At 36.0% G+C, this 25,818-nt stretch overlaps 1 protein-coding gene across 1 annotated transcript; it reads left to right on the top strand.

The window, feature by feature from the left end:
• LOC308690911 (phosphatidylinositol transfer protein beta isoform-like) lies at positions 1-23,421 on the top strand. The gene is made up of 11 exons (XM_081365697.1): positions 1-32; positions 3,675-3,705; positions 4,581-4,726; positions 4,871-4,962; positions 5,326-5,333; positions 6,321-6,395; positions 7,341-7,424; positions 10,000-10,077; positions 11,880-11,990; positions 13,153-13,275; positions 23,349-23,421. The coding sequence occupies exons 1-11, from the start codon at positions 7-9 to the stop codon at positions 23,394-23,396; spliced, it is 822 nt and encodes a 273-aa protein (XP_081221823.1). The 5' UTR covers positions 1-6; the 3' UTR covers positions 23,397-23,421.
• Positions 23,422-25,818: the final 2,397 nt, after the last annotated feature.

Here is a 25,818-nt window from a genome sequence, read left to right as displayed (position 1 = left end):
GCGGGGATGAAGATGGTTCTTATCAAAGAATAGTGAGTTACATTTATTTTACTTATTTATTTTATAGATGTTTATGTTGCCTTATTTCATATTGAATAGTTTGTTTTCCAATTTGCCTATGCTGCTAGAGTCTCTACATAGTTTGCGTGACTTTTACATGTTTTGTGAACAGTGATGATGATTATGATGATGATGATGATGATGTGTGTGTTGCGGGGTGAACTCAGGTCTGGCGCCTACGCCTACGGGCTCTGACAGCAACTAAACGCACGCAGTTGATCATACCGTAACGTTCCTCTATCACATGAAGTCATTTACATACCTCACGTGCTACAATAAAAGTGTCGCCGTGTAATTTTGACATTACAATTAGCTCATTTGTAACTTTGTCTACTCTGAAGTTTTGTTTTAAGGTAGACCGAGGCTTGTTGTCACAGGGATTATAGGCTAAACTATATGATGGTTTGAGTCAATAGTCTGCAAATTCTTGTTTTCTCTAGCAGTAGTTTTATATGTGTGTTAAGTTGTTTTTTTAATGAATTCTGAAAACAAAATGCATTTATATATATATATATATATATATATATATATATATATATATATATATATATATATATATATATATATATATATAGCTTGTTGATAAGTTAACAAAATATCAACCGTGAGTCTATCAGATGTATCGAAGTTGGCCATTTTAAATTTCCTTTTTTTTTTTTATTACCTTTAGTATTGGTATTAGAAAACTACCTTTTTGTAATGGTGCACAAAAATGATATATTATAGAACTGTATATAATTACATAGATTATACTTATATGTTTGCGTAAACATCAGTATCTCAGGATAGTTCTGGCTCCTTGGGACCAACAATTATCTCTAGAGTACAATACAACAAGACATATGTACACATATAAACACTTTGTACATTCTTGTTCCTTAAAGAAATAGTGCACCAAAAAATGAAAATTCTCTCATCATTTATTTACCCTCATGCCATCCCATTTTATTTCTACTGTAAATCAAAATTAAAAAATGAAAATTTCCCATTGAATTAGGGATGCACGATATATCGGCCACCATATCGGTATCGGACGATATATGTTACTTTTTAAAGTTATCATTATCGGCCGATAAGTAAATTAGGGTGATATCTTAAAGCCGATAAATAATGGATTATTTCCTGCAGATTAGACACTTCAGATACACACTGTTCGCCTTGAATTGCTTGAAATGTGATTGAAATCACTTAAAAAAAGGAAAAAAAACTGTTAAGTGCAACGTGCAGCCAGCGCAAGTCTGTCATAGGCTACATAACATTATAATGAGAACATTATAATTGTGTGCTTGGGACATGGCTTTTCAGGGTGAGACTTTTATTTTTGCAATCAGGCTCTCTAAAATTATATAAAAATTTGGATTTAGATTTATAGGCCAATATATTGGTTATCGGCTTTCAAATATAAAGAATTATCGGTTATCGGCCAAAATCTTCATAGCGGTGCATCCCTACATTGAATATTACAGGTGTTATTTTTAAACAAACTGAATATTTTGTAAATGAAGTCTGGAAGGTGAATGTGGATTATTGAAATTTTAATAATGATATTGTGTGTGAAATGTTTTCAGTTTAAATATTCACAGATTAAATGTGTAGAATTTCAGCCCCCCTAAATGCAGGCTTTGTCATTTCAGGAAAGTAACCATTAAAATCCAAAGTAAAAAAGAAATGACTGAAATTACGACTCATAGAGAATAACAGTTCATTTTATAATGGTTACTTTTCTGATAAATTTCCCTTGGCCTTTGGAATTAAAATAGCCCCACATCATCACATAGCCTTCACCATACCTAGAGATTGGCATGGAGCACTTTCCATAAGATCATCTCTCAATGCAAATCAAACCAGCTATTAGTCTAACTGAAATAAAACCATGCCAATCACTAGGTATGGTGAAGGCTATGTGATGATGTGGGGCTATTTTAATTCCAAAGGCCAAGGGAACTTTATCAGGATGCATAGTATCCTGGATCCATGAAGTAACTGGCCTTTAAAAATAAAAATCTGCCTGCCTCTATGGGAATTTAACATAGGGGTGTCCAAACTTATGCACCCTGTATTTTAAGGAAGAACATTTATTTATTTACGATACATTATTCATTCACAAAGAAAATTGGTGTCCTTAAAGGTTGGATTTTTCCTAATTTGTTTAATTAAGGCATTAAGTTCAATTTCCAAAAGATGATTTTTTATTCCTCTTTTTAGTCAACTTTAGCATGGGTGTCTAAATATATATATAGAACAATGATATATATTTATTTATCATACAGTCATGTGAAAAAGAAAGAAAACCTTTAGAATTTTAAGGTTTTATATATCAGAACATAATAACAATCATCTAGTCATTAGCAGGTCTTAAAATTAGGTAAATAAAACCTCAGATGAACAACAACAAATAACATTACACCGTGTCATTATTTATTTAACAAGAACTAGGCCAAAATGTGCCATGGGTGACATACGAAGTCCACCCTATGATTCAATTGCTTGTAGAGACACTTTTAGCAGCAATAAGTTGAAGGAATTGTTTTCTGTTTGACAGTATCAGTCTCTCGCATCGTTCTGGAGGAATTGGTACGACCGCTTGATTGACGAACTTACTGTCCAATGATTCTAGGTGGTCTTGGAAATGATTGGCTGGAGTTTTTGAGTATTTTTGCTGATTTGCTGTGTTTAGTTTTCACCTAACTTGGCGCTGTGCTTTATAGCCAAACATCTCCACCTCGGTCTCGTCTGTCCAAAGGACATTGTTCCAGAAGTCTTGAGATTTGTTCAGATTCAACTTTGCAAGCCTAAGCCGTGTTGCCATGTTCTTTTTAGAGAGAAGAGGCTTCCTCCTGGCAGCCCTTCCAAACATCCCATACTGGTCCCTTCTTTTTCCAATTGCACTGTCATGAACTTTAACATTCAAGGACGTCCACTCCTGGGAATGTTTTCCACTTGTGAATAATCTTCCTTTCTGTAGAATAATGGACTTCAAATTGTTTGGAACCCTTCTCAGATTGATGGCAGCAACAAATGCTTCTCTGAGATCATTGCTGACGTCTTTCCTCCTTGTTATTGTGTTAACACACACTTGAATGCTCCAGACCAGCAAACTGCCCAAACTTCTGCTTTTACAGAGGTGGGCACACTTGCTGATGATCAGTTAATCAAAGAAATTTGATTATCAGCGCCAGGCTGCTACTCACCCTCTTGATTCCTATGGAGGCTTAGTTTGTCACCTATATCTTTTCAATTTTGGCTTAATATTTGTTAAGTAAATAATGACACAGTGTAATATGTCAATACATAAAATGTAATGCATTTTTAGTTTGCTATTGGTGGATCTCATGTGAGTGACAGGTTGTCCCGCCTTCGCTCCGATTAACACGTCATTAGAGAAGAACCAATTTTAGGTTCCATAGATGAAAGAACATAGAGGTTTGGAACAACATGAGGGTGAGTAAATGGTGAGTAAAAAGACAGAATTTTCATTCTGGGTGAACTACAGTATCCCCTGTGCCTGTCATGCTCTTTCCTCACCAAGAATATTATGCATAAATTATGTTGCATTGTCTTTTTTTGTGTGTGTGTATGTAAGTCTCACTTCAGTATCTCTCGGTGTGTTTCAGCCACATTGTTTTGCCATGCACTGTTGAAGAGGTGAGTTTATTATTGCTTTTCTTTTCTTTTTAAGCAGCTGAATATAAATCTATACTGTCACATTATGCATTCTTTAACTCATGCCTCTGTGAAAGACTGTGAACATAGGTTGTAGTTTTACTACAGCAGCAAATGGAAGTATTTACAGTAGCACACAGCCAACAGTTTGGACACCTACTCTTTTATTTGTACAATTTTCCATATTTTAGATTCATAGTAAAGTCATCAAATCTAAGAAATAACACAAATTGAAGTATGGGAATTATGCAGTGACCAACAAATGCTAAACAAACCAAAACAATCTTATATTTTAAAATAAAAAGATGGTATAGTTCAGTGGTTCTCAAACCCACAAGGGGGCCTCAGCAAACTTCCATGTTGTTGGAGCCAGACGGGCTGGTCTGAGTGTTTCAGAAACTGCTGATCTACTGGGATTTTCAGGCACAACCATCTCTAGGGTTTACAGAGAATGGTCTGAAAAAGAGAAAATATCCAGTTAGTGGCAGTTCTGTGGGTGAAAATGCCTTGTTGATGCCAGAGTTCAGAGGAGAATGACCAGACTGGATTGAGCTGATAGAAAGGCAACAGTAACTCATATAAGCACTTGTTACAACCGAGGTCTGCAGAAGAGCATATCAAAACGCACAACACATCGCATCTTAAAGATGGGCTACATGTCCATCCCTTTATGACCACAGTCTACCGCCTTCCGATGGTTATTTCCACCACGTCTCAAAGGTCAAATCTTCTCAAACTGGTTTCTTGAACATGGCAATCCTCAAATGGCCTCCACAGTCACCAGATGCAGTAAGCAGTGTGGTAGAATCCATTCTGAACATGACCTAAATGTTGTTGGCTATTATGATTTGTTTCAGTATCAAGTAGGGCAGCTGTACTCTGTGGCAGAAGCCAGCAAGAATGAGACCGGCGGAGGAGAGGGCATAGAGATATTGAAGAATGAGCCCTATGAAAAGGATGGCGAGAAAGGACAGTACACGCACAAAATCTACCATCTCAAAAGGTATGCAGATGTGGACCTGTATGCATACCAGTCATGACTGCATGAGAAGCCTGGCTTTCAATACAATTTGACAACATATTTATATAACACGTTTTAGGAAGATTTAAGTAATTGAAACATCGTTTTGTATGTTCTGCTGCCCAGCAAAGTACCAGGCTTTGTAAAGGTGATCGCTCCTGAAGGTTCGCTTGTGTTCCACGAAAAGGCCTGGAATGCCTACCCTTACTGCAGAACAAGTGGGTGGAAAACTTTGAAACAAGCTTATCGGTTATGCATCACAGACTGTCAGGTTAGAGATGTGCACAGGAAACATATGCACCAACCAGTGAAATAAATGCTTTAAAATGGTTCATTATAAAATCATACATATTTCTTGGCTTCATCAGTTAATTTCTATTCTAAACATTCAACCTAAGTAAGTTGCACTTTCATTATGCATGATTAATCATATTTAAATTTTTTAGGTTTTAAAAATTTAAATGAACATGAAGTTTACTTTTAATATATAGAGACTTTATTAGGATAACCGGTTGTAATTCATTGGTGTAACGTCTAATTGTATCTGTGTTTTTCTCTTGTTTGATATACGTTTGCCACAGTTGTAACGGTAAGTGCACTGAAAACTTTGTTGGTTCTATTAAATTAAAAGACCTCTTTTTGTTTATCACGTGTAAGAAATGCCAGTTTTCAAGACCCTGTGAAGTGATAAAACGACAAACACGGTTTTCTTGAAAAAGTGCTTATGTAAATGTCATACCCATAATTTGCTGTTTGCTATTGCTAGTCGATGACTGGTCATTCTAAAAGGCATTTTATTGGACAAAGATTGGGCAAACATGCATACAAGATTATTTGGCCATTTTCCTGAAAGGCTTTAAGTTTTAGATTTGCTACAAGTACTTTATTTAGTCAACTTTTAGAAAGTGCATTACCATTTAGAATGCCACAAAGTTAATAGATATTGACTAAAAGTCACAAAACCTGTTCTTGATCTTGATTTCACTGGGTCTTTAATGCTGTCAATGGTATATGGTTGCCAACTGATAAATCACATTAAATGTTGATTAATCAGTCACAATTGCATAATAATCTATCTCTCTTTTAAGTTATTTTTGGATAGTAGTCATTTACACTAGTAGTCATGTACACTAATCTGTAAGATTAAATGTTTTTTGAAACAAGTTTCCTGTGCTCAACAAGTCTGCATTTATTTGATTTAAAATACAGTAAAAACATTTAATATTGTAAAATATGATTTAAAATAACTTTTTTTTTTTCAGAGCTGAATTTCCAGTCTTTAGTGTCACATGATCCTGTGATATTAGACTGATTAGGAATAAACCAATTCTTACTGACCCCAACCTTCAGAATGATAGCTGATATAGATCTCATTAATTCACCACTTTTGAAATTGAACCTTCAAACATCAAGCTTTTTGAGATTCTTTGCAATCTAATATATTTAAGAGATCTTTTAGAAATGTATCAGTTTTGAAATATTAGCCTGTATGTTATTTCATATTGTATGCACATATACCTACCACATGTTCATTTACTGTAAAGACAATACAATGCTCTGATTTTTGTTCTCCCAGAATGAGTACATGAAGGATGATTTTTTCATCAAGATTGAGACATGGCACAAACCTGACCTTGGAACACTAGAGAATGTGAGTACATTTGTATATATTTGGTGATTTCATAAAAAAAAAAAAAAAAACATGCTATCTATGAATTTAATAGGCTCATGAGAGGGAATACCTATTAAACCGGTTACATCCAGAGGTTGGGTAAGAGTCAGTGTAAAATTATGATATCAGGTAAAATTTCATTTGAACTTTATTATTAAGGTGAACGATATACCAGTAGACACGTGAAACTGGTAGAAAACGTAATTTTTGTGTGTGTGTGTGTGGGGGGGGGGGGGGATTATTGTCACATTTTCACAAAGTGTCACTAAGGTTTATCCTTTGAATGCGTTTTTAAGCCTTACCAGATTAACTCCCGGTTTCACAGACAAGGTTTAAGATAGTCCCAGATTAAATTGCATGTTTGAGCTGTTTGAACTGAATGCAACTTGCAATATCTTAAAATATGTCAGTGCCATTGTTTTGTCTCAAGATGCACACCAGTCATGTTTTTTTTCTTCTTTACGTTTATACTTAAATGTTGTAATTAAACTAAGGCCTAATCCTGGCTTAATCTGAGCCCTGTCTATGAAACCAGGCCTAACGGCTTATTGGACTTAAAGGATCAAATACACACAAAGTAAAATGCAGAAAAGAAAGTCGGATGTATTATAATTATTCCAATAATTATAATCATTTAAATGTATTCATTCTAGGGATGCTGGGCAAAATTACATTGATGTAATATACATTCCATGTACATTCCTTTTTCTTTTTTTTTATGCACAAATCTCACAAAGGGAACAAGAATTTTGATTAGATAAACTCTCAATGTTACAATAAAGATAATTACATCCCAGGATGTAACAACCACACTTTTTTATTGAATGGTTAAGGGACACAAACAGTATAGCTTTGAAATATTTGTTGTGAGCATTGTTGGACTGATTTGTTGTGATCATAAATCCTCTAAATCATGAATAACAGGTTCACAAATTGGACAGTTCTACATGGAGGTCTGTGGAGGTCACACCCATTGACATTGCAGACAAAGAACAAGTAGCCCCTGGTGTAAGTACCCTGTCTATTGAGCTGCTACACTCAATACAGTTACAAACTCAAATGAATCTTCCTCTTTGTACACCTATTACATATTTAATCACCAGGGTTCCCATGAGCAAAGAAAACCTTGGGTTAACAAGGAATTTCACAGGTGTATTTTCCAGAAAAGGTTGTCAAAACTAATAAATTCTCTAGAAATACTTTGTAGATGATGCAATATTGTAGACTACAATGAAATTTGCTTGCAAGCCAGCCAGCATGATAACATCAGTCGGTCTGTTGAGCGTAAAATACATATCAGTTGGCTAATGTTGTCATAACGGGTTCCAGTGGGACACATATCCTTCACTGAGTCACATTCAAATGTCAAGATGTTTTTGTCTTTATTAGTGTTCAAATGTAATTAGTTTAATTAGTCTGATAAAGTACTATGGTGTATTATTTACATGTATGCATTTGGCAGACCTTTTGGGAGACCTTTCATATTCAAATATGTCTTATTGCATTGAAGGTATACATTTTTATCAGTTCATGTATTCCTTGGGAAACAAACTCGTGACACTGACGTTGCTAGCGGGCTGATTTGTAGATTGTAACACCCCCCCATTTTTTTCTTCTTCATATTTATCATTCGTTTATCTATGCAGCAATACAAGTATGACTTTTTAAAGTAAAATTTAGCCTTTTCCAATCTTGTTTTTCCCAATATTTTTTGTACATTCACATAGTCAAGTGTGACTAAATTAATCATCAAGTTTTGCACCATTCTGATGAAGTCAAAAATGTTATAAAATCAAAAACGTACCTTTTGTTTGGTCGCTAACAACCGAGGTTAAAACCATGTGTCTATTGTGCATTGTTTTCCAAAAAGCCACTTGGTGGTACTGTAGTGCTTGGGCCCGTCATTGCTGCATGCAACTATATTTATTACACTTGTCTCTAGGTTTCAGAGGCTTTTGAGGCCCTTAACATGCTCAAAAACTCATGAAATTTTGCACGCACATCAAAGCAAAAGGTAGCACACGTAAGTGGCAGATAATCTGACATCAGTTTACTGCATGCAAATGTCTTGCAGGATTCTGCAAAGAGCCACAGGGAATGAAATGCAAACCACGCCAAAAGCTGTCAGAAATGCTTGTGCTTGAAGCAAGACACTTTTTTTCTTTTTACACACGAGAAGCTTCTGATCTTGTGTTTTCAGTGTCTAGGAACAGCTCAGTCTGCTTTAGTGGTGCTCCATCTCTGCAAGTGCACACCAACCATCATTTCAAATTTGTAAATTATTAATAGTACTGTTGTTGTTGTTGTTGTTATTGTATAGTCATATTGAATGTGTTACACACATTTTAAAACTGATATAAAAAAAGTCTGTCTATTTATTTATACATTTACATATGTATATATATGTATATGTATATATATATATATATATATATATATATATATATATATATATATATACATATACACACACACACACACACACATATATATATACATATATATTCTTTTATGCCATTTTATTACTTCAGATTTAGCTTAATGACGTATATGAGAAAGCAAGACCAATTTAACAAGGTCTGCGGTTTCAAAAATCATGCGTATTGGATGGAAAATAACTGTATTGTAATGCTCCTCTCTGGCATTGATTAGCTAGTTAAGAGTGTTTGTGTGAGGGGAAGGAGGGATTATGGTCTAATGAAGCAGTTTTCTCTGGTGTCCTGGCTGTCCGTGTCTTTGGGCCCTATCAGACTCTGGCCTCAGGCATGGCTGCAGGCGTTGTGCTGAGAACCGTGACTTGGGTTCGAGTAATTAAGGGCTTATATAGCCTGGCACACAAACAAACCTCTGCTTTACATGAATTCACACCAAGCAATTGTTACCGTATCATCACGCTTTGGCCTCCAGACAGCATACTTGGTATTAAACAGGTCGGTTTGTTCTCAGTGTGACAGTGGTGTGTGTATTTGTGTGTGTGTGTGTGTGTGTGCACCCTCAATGCTTGTTTGCCTCACTAACTGTACAGAAACTGAGAAGTTGTTATTTTGCCAGAGGCGTATCATGATTTATTTACAATTGCGAGGCCCTGGAGGTCCAGTTAAAATTAAATGCTTTTCGTCCATTTATTTTACCAGCAGCTGTTTTTCTCACCATCTCTCCCAGTTTCCACCATCTCTGGTTTATTAAGTCTATTATTTTTTTGTTCTGTGTTTTTTTTTTCTTAACCTCTCCTTACCTCACTGCATCTGTCCTTGAATACTTTTTAATGACTTGGGCTCTATTAGGCATAACCTCAGTCTATAAGGGTGTACCTGACTCAAGTTTTGACATATATTCCCTGATGAATCTGCTTACTAAGGGTTTAAATTTGGCAGTTTCGAAGTGTAAATAAGCTCTTAAAAAAAAAAAAGAAAAAAAAATGCAGCAGCTTTCCAAATGTTATATTGGTTAAGAATGTGAGTTTCCACAAAATGAAGGTTTATAGTTATTCACTGATGATGATGAGCAAGTCTAATTCACAAAATTGTAGTATACAGTATACATTTTAAATTTTAAAGGTTGATTTTTATCTGTTAAAATGCAGGACTACAAGGTAGATGAGGATCCAGCTATTTTTAAGTCAGTCAAGACCGGCAGAGGACCACTGGGACCCAATTGGATGGTAGGGACCCTTTTTCTCACCCTTCATTCTACTTTTTCATCAAAGGAATGAAACATTTTGAAGAATTTTTTTTCTCCCCCAAGCAGTTACAATAAATGAATACCAGAGCATTTAAACCATCATATAAACCAGATGCTCTATTTGACTCATGTAATATATACTCAAATTCTTCTAAAGTCATTCAATATTTTAGTGTGAGGACTGAAGTTTATGTTGTTATTTACTGATACTGATTTACTTGTGGCTTGGTAATCTCTGCATCTGGATCGATTTAGCAAACTAAACTCAACAACCAGGGCTGTGTTTCCCAAAATCATCATGAGCTAAGTTGACCGCAGAGACCATTGGTGGAAATGGTTCTAGGTTTACAGTGATTTTAGGAAAGTGCCTTCCAGATCAGTCTGCACTCTTAAAATAAAGGTTTTTCGAAATGATGCTATAGAAGAACCATTTTGGCTTCCCGTAAAAGCCTTTTAGTGAACAGTTCTTAAAAGAATCATGTTGTTCTTGGTTTGAAGAACATTATACTAATATAAAGAGCCTTTTTTTGCAATGGAAAGACTCCATGGCTGTTTAAAGTTCTACGTGGATCTGTCAATAAAGAACTAACTAATGATTTCAACTGTTAATCATTTTCAAACATTTAAACCAGGCAGGGTTAACCTTACAGTAGCGCTCAACACTGATTACTGTCAGACTTTCAAAATCCTTTATCACTTGAATTAAGATTAGAATCATTTTGGGTAACACTTTATTTTACAGTGTCCATGTTACATATGTTACATGTACTTACCATAGTAATAAATATGCATAATTAAATGCAACTAACCCTTAACCAAAACCCTAACCCTAAATATGAAATAAAACAGTTATCAAATAAGCATGTGCCCTATTCTGTGTCCTAAACTCCTGAAACATTAATGTCTCATATTTTAGAGCAGTCAGTGCAATTTGGGAAATAAATAAATTAAATGTGTGTGTGTGTGTGTGTGTGTGTGTGTGTGTGTCTGTGTGATTAAATTAATATTATTCAACATATCCTAGCTTTTTACAGAAAATATTCAGATGCAATCCCTTTGCAATGGTTAAGATTTTCAATAAATAAATAATTACAATTATTGAAAAAAAGTTACATTTATGTACATGCACGCACGCACACACACACACACACACACACACACACACACACACACACACACACACACACACACACACACACACACACACACACACACACACACACACACAGGGAGAGATGGGCTGAATATCAAGGTTTTCAGTGAATAATGATTTCAGTCTGTTTTTTAATGTTTTTTGTCCTGGCCTTGTGAATTTAAACAGCAGCACAATCTCAAAAGATACAATCTAACATAACAGTTCAGTAAAAATGTACAGTGCTATTTCTACAATGACCTCTGAGTAAGTTACCTCTGAGTGTATTAGTGGAAGTGTTTTGCAGTTAAGAGCTAATGAAGATGAATCACTCCGCTTTGATGGACCGTAAAAGGCATCACAGTGATTGGCACAAACTAAGACATGTGCGTGTCCACATGAATATGAATTAGAGATGTCTTCATTTGTGTGTATTGAAGACTAGATTAACCTTCCTAAGGCTTGTTAGATTGTGGCGCACCTAAAATGTGTTTTTGCCGATTATTGCCGCATCTATTCTGGAGATTTTCTAAGAAAAGCATCTGCATAATTTGATTTTAGGACCTCTGTACTGTATTAGTGTTTTAAGTTAAGATTTAATTTCAACATGGTCAACATAGCTTCATTAATTTATGTTTGAAACCTCACAGAAAGAACTGGTTAATAACCCTGACTCCCCACGAATGTGTGCTTACAAGCTTGTCACGGTCAAGTTTAAGTGGTGGGGCCTGCAGAACAGGATAGAAAGCTTCCTTCACAAGGTAAGATCTCCAATGCATTAACTCATATATATTAGAAATGGTTTTAATTTAACTCCATCTAAAGTGAATTTTTATTGTATATTAGGAATAAATTTCAGAATTTCACCTCTCTGAGATATTTGTTATAAGTGATTTGGTTACATTTTATTTTAAGGTGACGTCGTTACATTGTACTTACTCTGAGTAATATTAATTAACTACATGGAATTACTATAGAGTTATGGTTAGGGTTTGGTTTAGGGTTAGTTACTTGTAATTATGCATAATTTACTGTTATTACTATAGTAAGTACATGCAAGTAGCCTGGGAAAACCCAGACAACTTCCGGCAAATTCAGATTTGCTCGAGAAGTAGTCTGGCAAAGAGCTCATTCAAGCCCATTTCCATGGCCTAAAAATCACGGCACCAATCAGAAACGTTGAGGCGGGCTTTACACAATGACGATCGCTCTGATTGGTTTTAGGTCTATCCAATTGCGCCCAGAGGCATTTGAGCGACGTCCGTTCAACTTTTAAATGCATTATTATATTCAAATTGCAAACACATGAGGACAGTCTCCATGAAAGACCCACTGGCAGATGAACGTGCTACTACATTTCTCTCCGAAACGGTAGGAAATTAGATTTAATAGAGGATTTTAACTGTGACACGATGATTGACAGGGCAGTTTAAGTGACAGGATGCACACGACAGATACGTCCGATAAAGATGACGAAGTAGTATGTCCCAAAGTTGCCTACTTTTTTGCTACACATTCAAAAGTAAATACCTTTTCTTCACAAAAAGAGTACATACTTAGATGGCGTAGTGTAACTTAGGCGAATTGGGACGCAGCTTTACACGATGACGATCGCTCTTGACGAGGCATTTGAGCGACGTCCGTTGGTGACCCCCCTTTGGAAATGATTTGTCTATGGAGCTTTGCCAGACCATAACTCGGTTACTACTGAGAATGGTCTGGTTTTAACCAGGCTAACATGCAAGTACACGTCACCAACAATAAAGTGTTACCAATAATTTTAACAATTCAATGTTGACATTCCTAATTAATATTTTTCTATGTAATTATAGCAAGTGTAATTCCATCCTGTAAATGTACGGTGTTATAATTCTGTGGAATGGTTTGTGATTTATGTGCTTTGTCTTTTGGTCATTTACTAAGCAAGAGAAGAGAATCTTCACCAACTTCCACCGGCAGCTGTTCTGCTGGATTGATAAGTGGGTAGAGCTCAACATGGAGGATATCAGAAGGATGGAAGAGGAGACACAGAAAGAGCTGGAGGAGGTGCGTACACTCATACACATTACACAGATTGTGCTGAATCTGTAGTCAAACCCCAACTTAGCTGTCAGGAAGAAAAGCACTTGTTAGTGTGAATTTAAAAAAATATATTTTAATTAGTTCCTTGAGGTTTACTTATAATGTTGATAAAGTTTTTATCACACAAAAAAATATATGCAGAAAAATAATTATCAAGCATCATCTATGAGTGTTTTGAAGGGGTGGCTCCTTCAAGGCTTGTCAGTAAACTGCCACTGTTATGATTGGTTAACATCATCGCTTAGGAAAATGTATCAACGCCCCCTCGCCATTGCACATGAGTACATTTACAGACAAAGCATTATGAAATTGTTTGCTTACGATTTGCGATATATCTGCTGTCAGGTCCAACAAAGGTTTCTTTACGAACTCTCCATTACACTGCATTTGATTATTTTGTCAACAAGGCACAGTCAAATGCTTGGAACAAACATAATCTTCCGACGCAATCCAGGACGTCATTTAAAATAAACCATCCACTGTTTTCCGGATCCTTCTGAAGTCTGTACAGACTCTTGTTGACTGACTCTAGTGCGTGGAGTATGTCAGAAATTGAACGAGTATCAGTAATTATAATGGGTTTTATTTGCAACAGCCATTAAAGTTACCATGAATACAGAGTGTTGCAATGTTTATTTTAAATTATTTATCTGTGCACATCATTATTTGCCTCCATTTAGTTAGCAATGCCCAACTTCCTACCATCCAATCAATTCCCGAAGGACAAAATTAAGTCCAGCTCTAACATTTTTTTTGCTCATTCCAGAAATTGTACCTCTTGTACAGTATATGTGACAATAGGGAAGAAAAGACTGTCGCAACTTCTGTTTCATGGCGACTTCATGACTGAACGCCAGTAGGCGGGGCCTATGGTGCAATAATATCGAATGATTTGTCGATTTCTTGCTCTTGAGGCAGTTATGTGTTTGCCCGTGTGATGTCACAGACACAACAATACATCCAAACGAATAATTTTTGGAGCTTGGTTAAATAAATGCTTTGTTTATGATGAGGAGGACGCTTTAAGCTATGAATATTGCAGGATGTTTTAATGGTATAAATACCTCTTATATATCATAAGAACAAGGAAATTTGATTTCTCATTTTATGACCCCTTTATATTTGTAATATTATACCACATTTTATTAATATGTTGTACTCTTTGTACAGATGGAGTACGTGAGTTCTCAGCTTATTGTCATGTACCCTGGTCAGCTAATGTTATCATTTGGTACTCAGATGCGTAAAATGGGGTCACTGCAGGGGACAAAGGCTGTAGAGGACTAGCTACATCCAGTTTAGCTTAAAAATGTGCAACTGGCAGGATTGTGGGTTCACAGCAGTGATTGCTTAGTGTTGTTTTAATTATTAAATGCACTTTTTATTGTCTGGCTCACACACTACAACATAAGTTCCAATCCAATGTATTCAGAACTCTGTAGCCAGGGTCCTCACACATACCAAGAAATCCTCACACATTACACCTTTTTATGCAGATTACGGTGGCTACCCGTTAGTTTCTGTATTCAATACAAGGTACTTCTCATCACATTCAAAGCCCTCCATGGTCAATATTGGGTCTATTGCTGGTCCCTCGCCACAAACTAGCATCGTTTGGTGGCAGGTCCTTCTGTATCGATGCCCCAACACTCTGGACTTCTATTTCCCAATAACTCACAACCTCACATCATTACATGATTTCAAAGCCCGCCTTAAAACATATCTTTTCACCTTATGTCTTTCTGATCCTTAGTCTTATGATCTGGTTTGTGTTATGTATGTTATGTTTCTCTCTGTTATATTTCTCTACGCTCAGTGTTTATTTTGACTTTATTTATGCCTGCTGTCCTGTTTATTGGTCTTACTATTGTAAAGTGACCGAAAGGCTCTATATAAAATAAGCATATTATTATTATTATTACACCACTGTACAATATACCTGTCAACAATTTGTACATACTAGCTCATATTTTTATTTTTTATTCCACATTTTAGAATAACAATTAACAGATAGTAATAATAAAATCATCAAAGCACAATCGAGGCATAGGAATTATGTAGTGATACACTTTGAGATTTTGGGAGGCTTTTAAAAAAAGTATTAATCCCGTTGTTTGCGTTCACCCAAAATGATTTGCTGAAATTAAAATGCGAATGGTAAAAGCACTAGCCAATGAGATTAGTGCTTGCACGTTAGTCTCGCCTGCTGTGAAGCAAAAGCAACCAGCGGGCAAAGGCTGTTTCCAATTCTCACTGTGCCCACTGTATGATTGGCACTTTCCTTTAAGGTGAACATCATTTCACCAAGTGCAACCTGTCCCTGGGTCAACATCTTTGTTGATCCTGGAACAATATTCCAATCAACCAATCAGATTTGAGAGACAAATTTACGATTTATGTCAAGTTTAGGCTTACAACCAGGGTTAGGTGCTTCTACATCAGTGTTATTCACCTATCATATCCCTCTGATTTTAGGGATAACTGATGGGTAGGGTTAGGTTTAGGGGTAGGCATAGGGTTAGGACAACATTTTTGGACAGGAATGTTGTTCCAGGATCAACAAAATATGTCTGACTTGGCAAATTCTTGTGACCTTTACTTTAAAGGTTGTATCAGCGATTTCAGGCCTAAAAAAGGCCCAAACATAAATGATCACATTCATCTAATCTTTCCTAACGATCCGCTAGCTGCCCGCCCCATAAGCAGGCCGTCAAAAAAGCTCTGAAATCTGCACACAAAAACTCAACCACTCCACCAACCACTTTCGTTTCACCAACCACTCAAAACCAAAACAAATAGTGTTCCAACTAATCACCGACAGGGGGTGGGTGTTGTGTGGTTATATAAAAAATTCACCGACAACATATGTTCACATTCATGGCACAATTCAAACGGGACCAGAAAATAAATATTTTCTCACATTCACTTGCATTGACGATTTTTTAACCTAGAGGTCCACTTGGGGTTTTACGGATGGGCGGGACTTACCAGCTCTATAGTCTAGAACTAAAATAGCCTAACCATCATGATTACACACACACACACACACACACACACACACACACACACTAGTGATGCGCGGGTCGGCTTTTTTTCCAACCCGCGGGTCCCGCTTTTATGAAATTATTTGGCCCGCCCCAGCCCGCCCCGCACTACTGTATCTATTTTTACAACCCGCCCCGCCCCGCACCCGCGAACATTAAATAGACATATTAGGCATTGTAATGTAAATGAAAACAGCCTTTATTTCAGCCTGAAAGTGCTTGGAAACATCGCCAACTGGCAATAACAGGCGATTCTGAATATGAACCATAAATCAGGTCATATTAATAAGATAATGATTTAAACATTTTCAATATTTACAAAGCAGCGTTTGTATTCATCTAATTCATCATTCACCTTTTTTTCTTTTAATTATGTAAAATCCCGACCTCAATTTCTCCCGCACCTCATCTTCCATCTTCACTTTTATTTCTCCGTCTTTGTTGTTGTGGCTGGCGGCGGGAGCTGCTTTGCGCGAGCTGTGTCACGTGACGCCAAAGGTTTGGGGAAATCACGCAAGTTGCATTGCTACGGCGTTATCAAAGAACCTACTAAAAAATATGATTAGATTGATATTCCCAAATATTTAATATGGGCTGGACATTGCATGCAACATATATGGATTTTTATTTTATTTTGTTTTTAATGACCCGCCCCAACCCGCCCCGCAAATAAAGTGACAATTTCTTTACCCGCCCCAACCCGACCCGCGGGTTATGAGACGACCCGCGCATCACTAACACACACACACACACACACACACACACACACACACACACACACACACACACACACACACCACCTCCTCACTTTATTTCTCTCAACATGAGGACAGGAGAGCTGTCAGTCAATAAATGTGAAAAAGTAACTTAGATATTTTGTTGTAAATTGAAAAAGTAATGAGTTACTTTACTAGTTACTTGAAAATGTAATCTGATTACGTAACTCAAGTTACTTGTAATGAGTTACCCCCAACACTGCGTATGAAGCTAGTAAAAAGCCAGATTTTGTGCACTGTCCTGTAATCGTTTGCCTAGAGACCACCCACCCTTCAGAATGATTCCAGACAGAACAAAAATATCATTGTCTTGTGGCGCTTCCAATCCTAGAGTGCTTGCAGAGTTTCTTTGGATTGCAGTCCAAATACAGTTCTTCTGCCATCCACTGACGAATAATGGCTAGAAGAAAGCAGAAGGGAGAGGGAAAGAAAAGAATTTGGAAACAAAGGATGTGATGAAATTGAGCAGATGGAGGCATTTGGAGATGTCCAAATAATTGACAGACTCTGTTTTGAATTTCAGATTAGTTAATATTCAGATATATTTTGCAAATTCATTTATTTATTCAAATTTATGTATGTGGTGTTTATAAAAGGATTCAGCACAGTGTATTGTTGGGTCATTCTAAAATTGGTGGCACATGCTGTCACTCGCTTTAAAAATGGCGACAAGTTAAACAATGTACACAATTCCTTTAGAAACCTATTCCACACAATGAAGAAGTCTATGAAATACGTTTGTAAGAGGTTTGTGTAGACATTGTGATCACCATTTATGTCCATCAGAAAGTTTAACAGATATAACTAACATTCATATATAAGCACAATTACATATTTCAGATTATTTACTTCAGAGTGGCCTAATCTCTGCATATCTTTCTATGATGTTACATTATGTCATTAAGTGTCAGATGTAGCGGCTGACTCTTGAATATTGCTTTAAAAAAACAATTAATCTAGGATGCACTTCCCAAAGGCATCGTTAGCCAACTATGGTTGCAAGTTTATTTGTTACCAGCATGGTTAAAAAATTATGTTTCCCGAAACCATGGTTCCAACAAACATTCACAAACCGCATCGCAAAGTTGTGTGATTTGAACTACACCTCTCGACTTGTGGTTAGAAGCATAGGGCCAGATTTACTAACAGCTTGCTCCAGCGCAAACCCTCTTTTGGCGTTAAAAAACTGTAAGGATTTACTAAAAACACGCAGTGAAAAATTAGCGCTGAAAAGGCGTGGACACAGTTATTTTTGCGGCCTCATTGCATTTGCATTTGTAGGAGTTTCTCTTTTAGACGCAACATTTTTGGGAGAAGAGTATTTAAATGAATCATGCAAGGTGATTTACTATGGTTTGTGCTCATCAATTTACTGGTGTTTGCACCATTATTTACTGCCCAAAAAAAGCACGTCTTTAACCAGATGCTAACTTGTAGATTGCATTGGTCATTAGGGAAATTATCCGGCTGCGTCCGTATTCTTTAATTTGAGCAATGGTGGTAGATCACGCGCAGAACTTTCCACTCACATCTGCGCTTTTTTGGAATTGTGCTCTCACGATAAATTGCCGTTTCGTAAATCTGGACCATAGTTTCTTGTTAGTATGACGTCAATAAATAGATCATGCTCTTGAGAAAAATATGAATTTAACTGCTGTTTCTGAAGAGTGCTTATGTATGCGTGTACGTGCTCTGGTATGTTGGGGGAACCCCGGAGTGAGGTAAGGGGGAATTTGCCATTGAAACATCTGGAAATAAAGTAAAGTGGTCTTCAGATGCCATGTTCGATATTTGCAGTCGGCAATAATCTGACATTAATTCAATCTTGAATGGATTAATTAGTAGATGTTTTTACTCCACCACCTGTGTGACGTCTTTATATTGTTGAACCAACGTGGTTTGAAAGACGAATGTGCGACAAAGTTGTGGTTTCGGGAAACCGTTGTGACTAGCTAGTTAGTTTCTCCAACAATGGTGATTAAGAAGCGAGCCATGTCGTATTCAAAATGTACCCCTGATTGGATGTTATAATTTTTGAAAAGCTATAATCCTATTTGTGCGTGCAATGTTCTTTGAATAGGTGATTGTGTGTTATTGACCACTGTTAAAGGGTTAGTTCACCCAAAAAATAAAATTCTGTCATCATTTACTAACCCTCATGCCATATTTTTGATGAAATCCCAGAGATTTCTGTCCCTCCATTGACTGCTACGCAACTACCACTTTGATGCTTCAAAAAGATCATAAAGAGATTGTAAAACTAATCCATATGAATCAATCAAGGGTGTGTTTGTCGTACAATGGCGTAACTCACTGCTTAATTACCATAGTATGACGCATTGTTGAAGAAATCACCTAGTTATAGAGAGTTAAACAGTTTGGATTGACCTGGGACCTATACCATGAAGCTGGTTTAGGTGGCTAGCCAGGTATGATTCAGTTTAGTTTGCACCAACCCTGGTTTTTAGGCACCATGAAAGTTCATAGCTTCACTGCTTATATCTTCTGTGTAAAAGATGTCAAACCGAAATTGAATCAGCTGTGAGCAAAGTGACACATGTCTGATGCATATTCTCTTACTCCAAATTAAAGCTTACTACAGTAACTGTTTTTTAAAGACAGAATTGTCTGACTATAGGGATGATTATTTATTATAATTATTTTATATTATTTATATAATTATTACACCCCTATTCTATTACACATGAGCTATTTTAGTTTAACAATTATTATTAAGCATTTAGTTTAAATTAATATAAATATATACAGATAATATGTAATATATAATAAGATTTAGAATCAGTATATCAACTTTTCTTCTTGTTGTGTAAATGCATTTATGTTCTTCATATTCTTCAGTCTCTTAACTTTTCCCCCAGTTGTATTCTAGCTTTATGCATTCCTTTTTGTTTAATCAACACTTGAATGTGGGTAAGTTTCATTTACGGAAAAGCAACATTTTGAGCAAAAAGCTGAGAAAATATTTTTTTTAGTCAAATACTATGTCTGGATCAGATTCAGATCGATGATCAAAACACAGATGGAGTAGATAGAGTTCATCAACAGCCCCAAAGCTTCACAGTCCTATAGCTCATCCTGGGTCGAAATTTCATGCTGTAACATTAAGCATTTTGATTTATATGCTGTTTAATATTGATGATCCCGTTATTTTATATATGCATCTGCTTACATGTGATATTGTTTTTTTCTGCTTCTTTTTTGTCTGTGTTTTGATCAGGAGATTCTGTACTCTTTCAGAAGATCCATAATAGCGGTCCCTACCATATAACAGCGAAAACACGGAAAGCCGGAAATTTCTGTCAATGGTGGGAAAAGAGTTCATCTTTGGCAGAATATAGAAATGAATGTTGCTGATTCTCTCGCGAGAATTGAATTGCAGTTTCTTTATGATTCATGGTGTAACCGGTCCTATTGACCCACTCCGGATTGGTCTTGAGATCAGGGGAGTGAGGTTTACACGCACAGCTCTTACTGGCCTACGACAGTTACACTCACCCCCCTAAACCTCACTCCCATCCGGGTCACGGCACCAAATTTAACCAGTCTTACCCAGCTCCGAGTGGGATTCGAATGGTGTGGGAGGCGGGGACTTTAACAAGGAGGCTAAAGACCGCAGCCACTAGCGTTAGTCGCTAGAGTGCCTCTTGAGATCGAGGAGTGAGGTTTACACGCACAGATCTTACTGGCCTACGACAGTTACAAAGGCATGCGATTTCACAACTGATGTCACTCTTTCATGTGCACATGCTCTATGAACTCAGGATCAAAGCCTGAGGTGACAGAGAAAGTTGATGATCAGGGTCATGGTACAATCAAAGCTTGACTGAATTGGTTTGGTTTTGTCAACTTGAAACTAATCCCGTAACCCTTTTTCAAGCGTTTATTCAACTACCATCATAATTTAGGCCCCTGGGGAGACCAGCCCCCAAATTCAATACTTTTACAAGGGGAAATAAAACATGGTGAAATAGTTTTGTGATTTTGTCCATTTTCAAGTTCAAAGCAATCCTCCCACGAGCACGCAGTACAATTAATTTGGCGAGAAGGAATTTCTATATAAACAAATGCTAGTTTGATGTAAAATATGTCTGATAATATGTAGACCTTAAAATATTATTCTATGTTAAATGTAAGCATGGTTTTTGGCAGAGGGGTTGCCAAAGTATGTTTATTCAGTCAGTCAAATCAAACTGTCTAAAAGAAAACATTTGTTGTGTTGTGAGCACAGTATTTCCTATCAGAAATTGATCTAGGATGCGTAAAGGATTTTTTGACAAATGTTTAAGAATTCTTGCATTAAGTCACCAAAACAGATCAATGAGGAACAAAATCACAATGGCTCCATGGCTCATTCTCATTAATATGCAAGTCAAAGAAAATGTTTAAATAATGCAACTGCCCTTCAGACAAAAATATATTTTTAATCAAAACAATAACTGCAAAGTAGTTTCATGGCCAGCAAGAAATATTTATGCCCAGTAATTTTTTCCAATTCACTCTGCATTGGCAATAAATAAATACAATTTTTATATAATACTTAACTTCACATGTTTAATCTTGGAATTAATTTATCACAGTTATCACAGTTGTATATCCAGCATGCTTTCAACAAGAAGAAACTCACCCATATCAAGTAATAGAATTTCTTCAGAGAGCATTTTTGTCGTCTGGAGAGGGTCAATGGATAAAAGGTAGAATATCTGGTCCGTTGCCTGGGAAAGAAATGTCTGTTATTGACTAACAGTGACTCTGTCCAACCTCTGACAAAACTCTCTGACTATGTGACATAACAGCCTGTGTCTGTGGTTTTCTGGGGCTCTAACAGTCTGTGTGCGCTTGATGTGTATTGAGCATGTGTGGCATGCTTCAACTTCCTTGAGGGCTCATTAACATACAAATGGATTTCTGCGCTTGAAAAGCACCTGTGCCATGATTCCAAATGAGGAATGGACGGGTTAGTTCCCACTGCTATCTGCTCAGGTGATATTAACGTTGGTCTGTTTAAGAATTCTTACCGAGCTCCACCAATTTCAGCCACTAATTGGCTTTGTCACGACTTGAGCTCAATGTCCTGAGACCTGAACTCAAGTCTGTTCTTCCTATACGTCATTTACACAGAAATACACAGGGAGAAAAAGTCTCTTATGCTAATTAAAGCTGCATGCATTTGATCAAAAATACAGTAAAACAGCAATATTGTGAAATATTATTCCAATGTAGGGGAACTGCTTTGTATTTTAATATGTTTAAAATGTAATTTATTCCTGTGATCAAAGCTGAATTTTCAGCATCATTACTTCAGTCTTCAGTCACATGATCCACCAGAAGTCATTCAATGCTGATTTGGTGCTCAAGAAACATTTAATTCCAATGTTGAAAACAGATTTAAAAAAGAAGAAGAAGAAATTAGTACTTTTATTTATCAAGGATGCATTAAATTGATAAAAAGTAAAGACATTTATAATGTTACAAACGATTTTCATTTCAAATAAATGCTGTTCGCGCATCCCAAATAAAAGTTTGTGTTTACATAATATATGTGTGTGTACTGTGTATAATTATTTTGTATATATAAATACACACACATGCATGTATATATTTAAGAATTTTTTTATTTATATATAAATATTTATTTATAATACAAATTATGTATACATACATACCTACATATATATATTTCAAGGTTCCCAAAAATATAAAGCAGCAAAATCTGTTTTCAACATTGATGATAAGAGTTATTAATAATTGCGCACCAATAATAATTAATAATGATTGAGCACCAAATCATCATTTTACAATGATTTCTGAAAGTCTGGATAAATGGCTGCTGAGAATTTAGGAATAAATTACTTTTTAAAACATATTCTTTTAAATTGTAGTAATATTGCACAATGTTTTTGTGCACTCTAAAAAATACTGGGTAGTTTCAACCCATGTTTAGGTCAAATTTTCAAATCCAAAAGTTGTGTTTGTCCGTATTTGACCAAAACATGGGTTAAAACAACCCAGCATTTTTTAGAGTGTGATCAGCCTTGTGGAGCATATAACTTCAAAAACATTGAAAATCATAATTATTCTGCAACATTTTAATAAGTAATATACTGTATATGTTAAAGTTTTTTTGTGGCGACTACATAAGCCATAATCCATGACTCTGTCCAAACACAAACATCTCTTTCTGCAATTTCTTTTTTAGCTTCGCAAGCAAGGTCAAGTGCGAGGAATCAGTTTTGCTGATGAATGAGACCAACCACGACCACAAGAAGAGAGACCACATCGGCCTGTCCAAATCAAACCGACGGAGCCAATCCCATTAGATTTACTCAATCAGGAGCTCTACATTTAGATTTGTTACTGATATTTTAGATATAAACCTCTCATCCCCACAGTGCCTTTATCACAAATGCTGAAGCACAAAAACAGAGTTTTTCTTGTTCATTCACTTGCTCATTTAAAGCAGTTTCCCAGACGTTTCCCTCAGGGCAGGGCCAGGCTTTACATTTCACTTCCTTCACTCTTGTCTTGTCCTGCCTGGGCTTTATTAAGAACAAACTTTGGGAACATATCATTTACAAACACTTTTGTCAATTGTACAAAAACTCACAATTGTACAAGCATGTATATGCACACACACTCCCAGGTGTGAATTCCCGTGCGGTGATTTCCCACGAGGCCTTTAAGGTTGAAGGTTGCTTTCAGTGTGTTTAATCACATGCTTCTTTTCAAAATCTTTTATAACAATAGCCTTTATGGAATATTGCAGGTAGTGCTTAAAGTGCTCAAAGATTATGTGCTGTGCTAAAGAAAAGGATCAACCAAAAATTTCTGTCGTTGGAATGACTTTTTTTTTTTTTTTTAGGGAGCTGTATTACATGAATGTTATTAAAGACCCAGTGTTACAGTACATTTGGTACTCTTATACTGTTTCCAGGATATTAACCTCTGAATATGTTCCTCCACACTTGTACTGACTTGTCCTGCCTTACTTTTCCCCTCTGTGCTCTAAAGTGTCCCTTCATACAATTTTACCTCACTGAAAACATTGAAAATCCGTTTTTGTAATGTAATGCTTATTATTTTATATAATATTCTGAAATGTGTTGCTTGGTGGCACATTTAGCATCTTTTGATCAATGTGATGTTGTAGAATACATAAGCAGTATTTTTAAGCTTGTAACAGCATAAATGACTGTTTAATCAAACCATGAAATCCTCCTAAAAACTGCCTACAGAGTTTAACTTCCTGTAATGATAGAGCTCTGCGATATTTTGTGTTTGCAAACTGCATTGAAATGTAGTTGAATTTTGTTATGAAGATTAATTGACTTTCAAAGGTGCACCTTTAATAATGTGATGGTTATATTTCAAATTCGCAAGCACTTGCTGTCAGATATGCCAGATATTGGATAATCATTTCTCTGCTTGTTGATGTTTTTTACATTCTGGTCAGAGAACAAGCAGTAACTTTTCACTCTCACAAACTCTGAGTACTGTATTTCCTGACTTCAGGCAAATGTGTTATCAGTGTATTGGGAGTGTATAAAATCAAGTGTTTAATTCGAATTTCGGGAATCTACTTTTAATGCTTATAGGGATAAAACAAAAAGTGATTTTAAATGCATGTGTGTAAATTAATCTGAAATTCAAAATAGTGAGAATGTTATTGTTTTGTGTGTGTGTGTGTGTGTGTGTTTAAACATTAAAATACAGTTGATTAAATTTCAGCCTAATTTTGCCTCGTCGTCTCATTAGTAATTTTTGTGAAGCCAAACATCACTATTATTGCTCACACATAGAGTTACAGACTTGAACAAACCACACAACCAAAGTTATAGTTTAGAGATGATTTCTGGAGCATTTGCTTCAGTCTCTTTGCCATTTATTCTAGACAGAATGTTCCACATTCCAATTTTTCTGAACTTCCGAATTTAAAAATATAAATTACCTTTATCTATTCTAGACTAAAGCCTCTAGCTGTTCTGACAGGTCGAGCCCTTTACATGACCAAATCCGCTGTGCTAATTCTGGCCTTGTATTAGAGCTGTGATGTTCTTCCTGCGGTCTCATGCAGGATGTGCCCAGGTCCCAGAGAACATTTCCTGCATGACATGGGATGAGGAAATACCATAAAGTGCCAAAAAACAAAGAAAAAACTTTGTCTTAATTTTGAATAGTACTAGAAAAAAAAGGGTTCAATTCCGTTCTATATAGAACCTTAGAGTTCTTGACTCAAAGAACCCTTTATGTCAAAAAGGTTCTATATAAGGAGAAATGTTGGTTAGACTTTATTTCAATGGTCCACTTTATTATTTGGAGTGGACCATCGAAATAACCATGTTACCAAAATGTCTTAAATGATTGCATAATACTTTCAAGTTTCAAGGTTATTTCATTTTTTCTTGTGATAATGTACGAGCTGTTTAATTCATAAAAAAAAATAATAATAATAATAATAAAATGATCCTATGATGGGAATAGCTTTAGGTTCTAAAAGGTTCTATATATGAAGCGTCTGACAGAACATTTAAGGTTCTATATAGAAACTTCTCTTCTAAGTGTGTATATGGTGTATATTTGTATTATATAGTTTTGAATCATAAAGTGTGTTTGTGCTATTTTATTCTTGCCACTTGATATTGATATTTTGTCATCTAATTCAATGTCAT

The sequence above is a fragment of the Scardinius erythrophthalmus genome (assembly GCF_964197995.2).
Source record: "Scardinius erythrophthalmus genome assembly, chromosome: 5".
NCBI classification, from domain to species: domain Eukaryota; kingdom Metazoa; phylum Chordata; class Actinopteri; order Cypriniformes; family Leuciscidae; genus Scardinius; species Scardinius erythrophthalmus.
This window is presented reverse-complemented; position numbering and strand designations above follow the sequence as displayed.

Bases quoted from the DNA above. Each gene is read 5' to 3' on its own strand.
- LOC308690911 (XM_081365697.1), top strand. From the start codon at position 7: ATGAAGATGGTTCTTATCAAAGAATA. The intron at 33-3,674 runs GTGAGTTACATT...GGTGTGTTTCAG, and splicing joins ATGGTTCTTATCAAAGAATA to CCACATTGTTTTGCCATGCA. The intron at 6,396-7,340 runs GTGAGTACATTT...CATGAATAACAG, and splicing joins ACCTTGGAACACTAGAGAAT to GTTCACAAATTGGACAGTTC.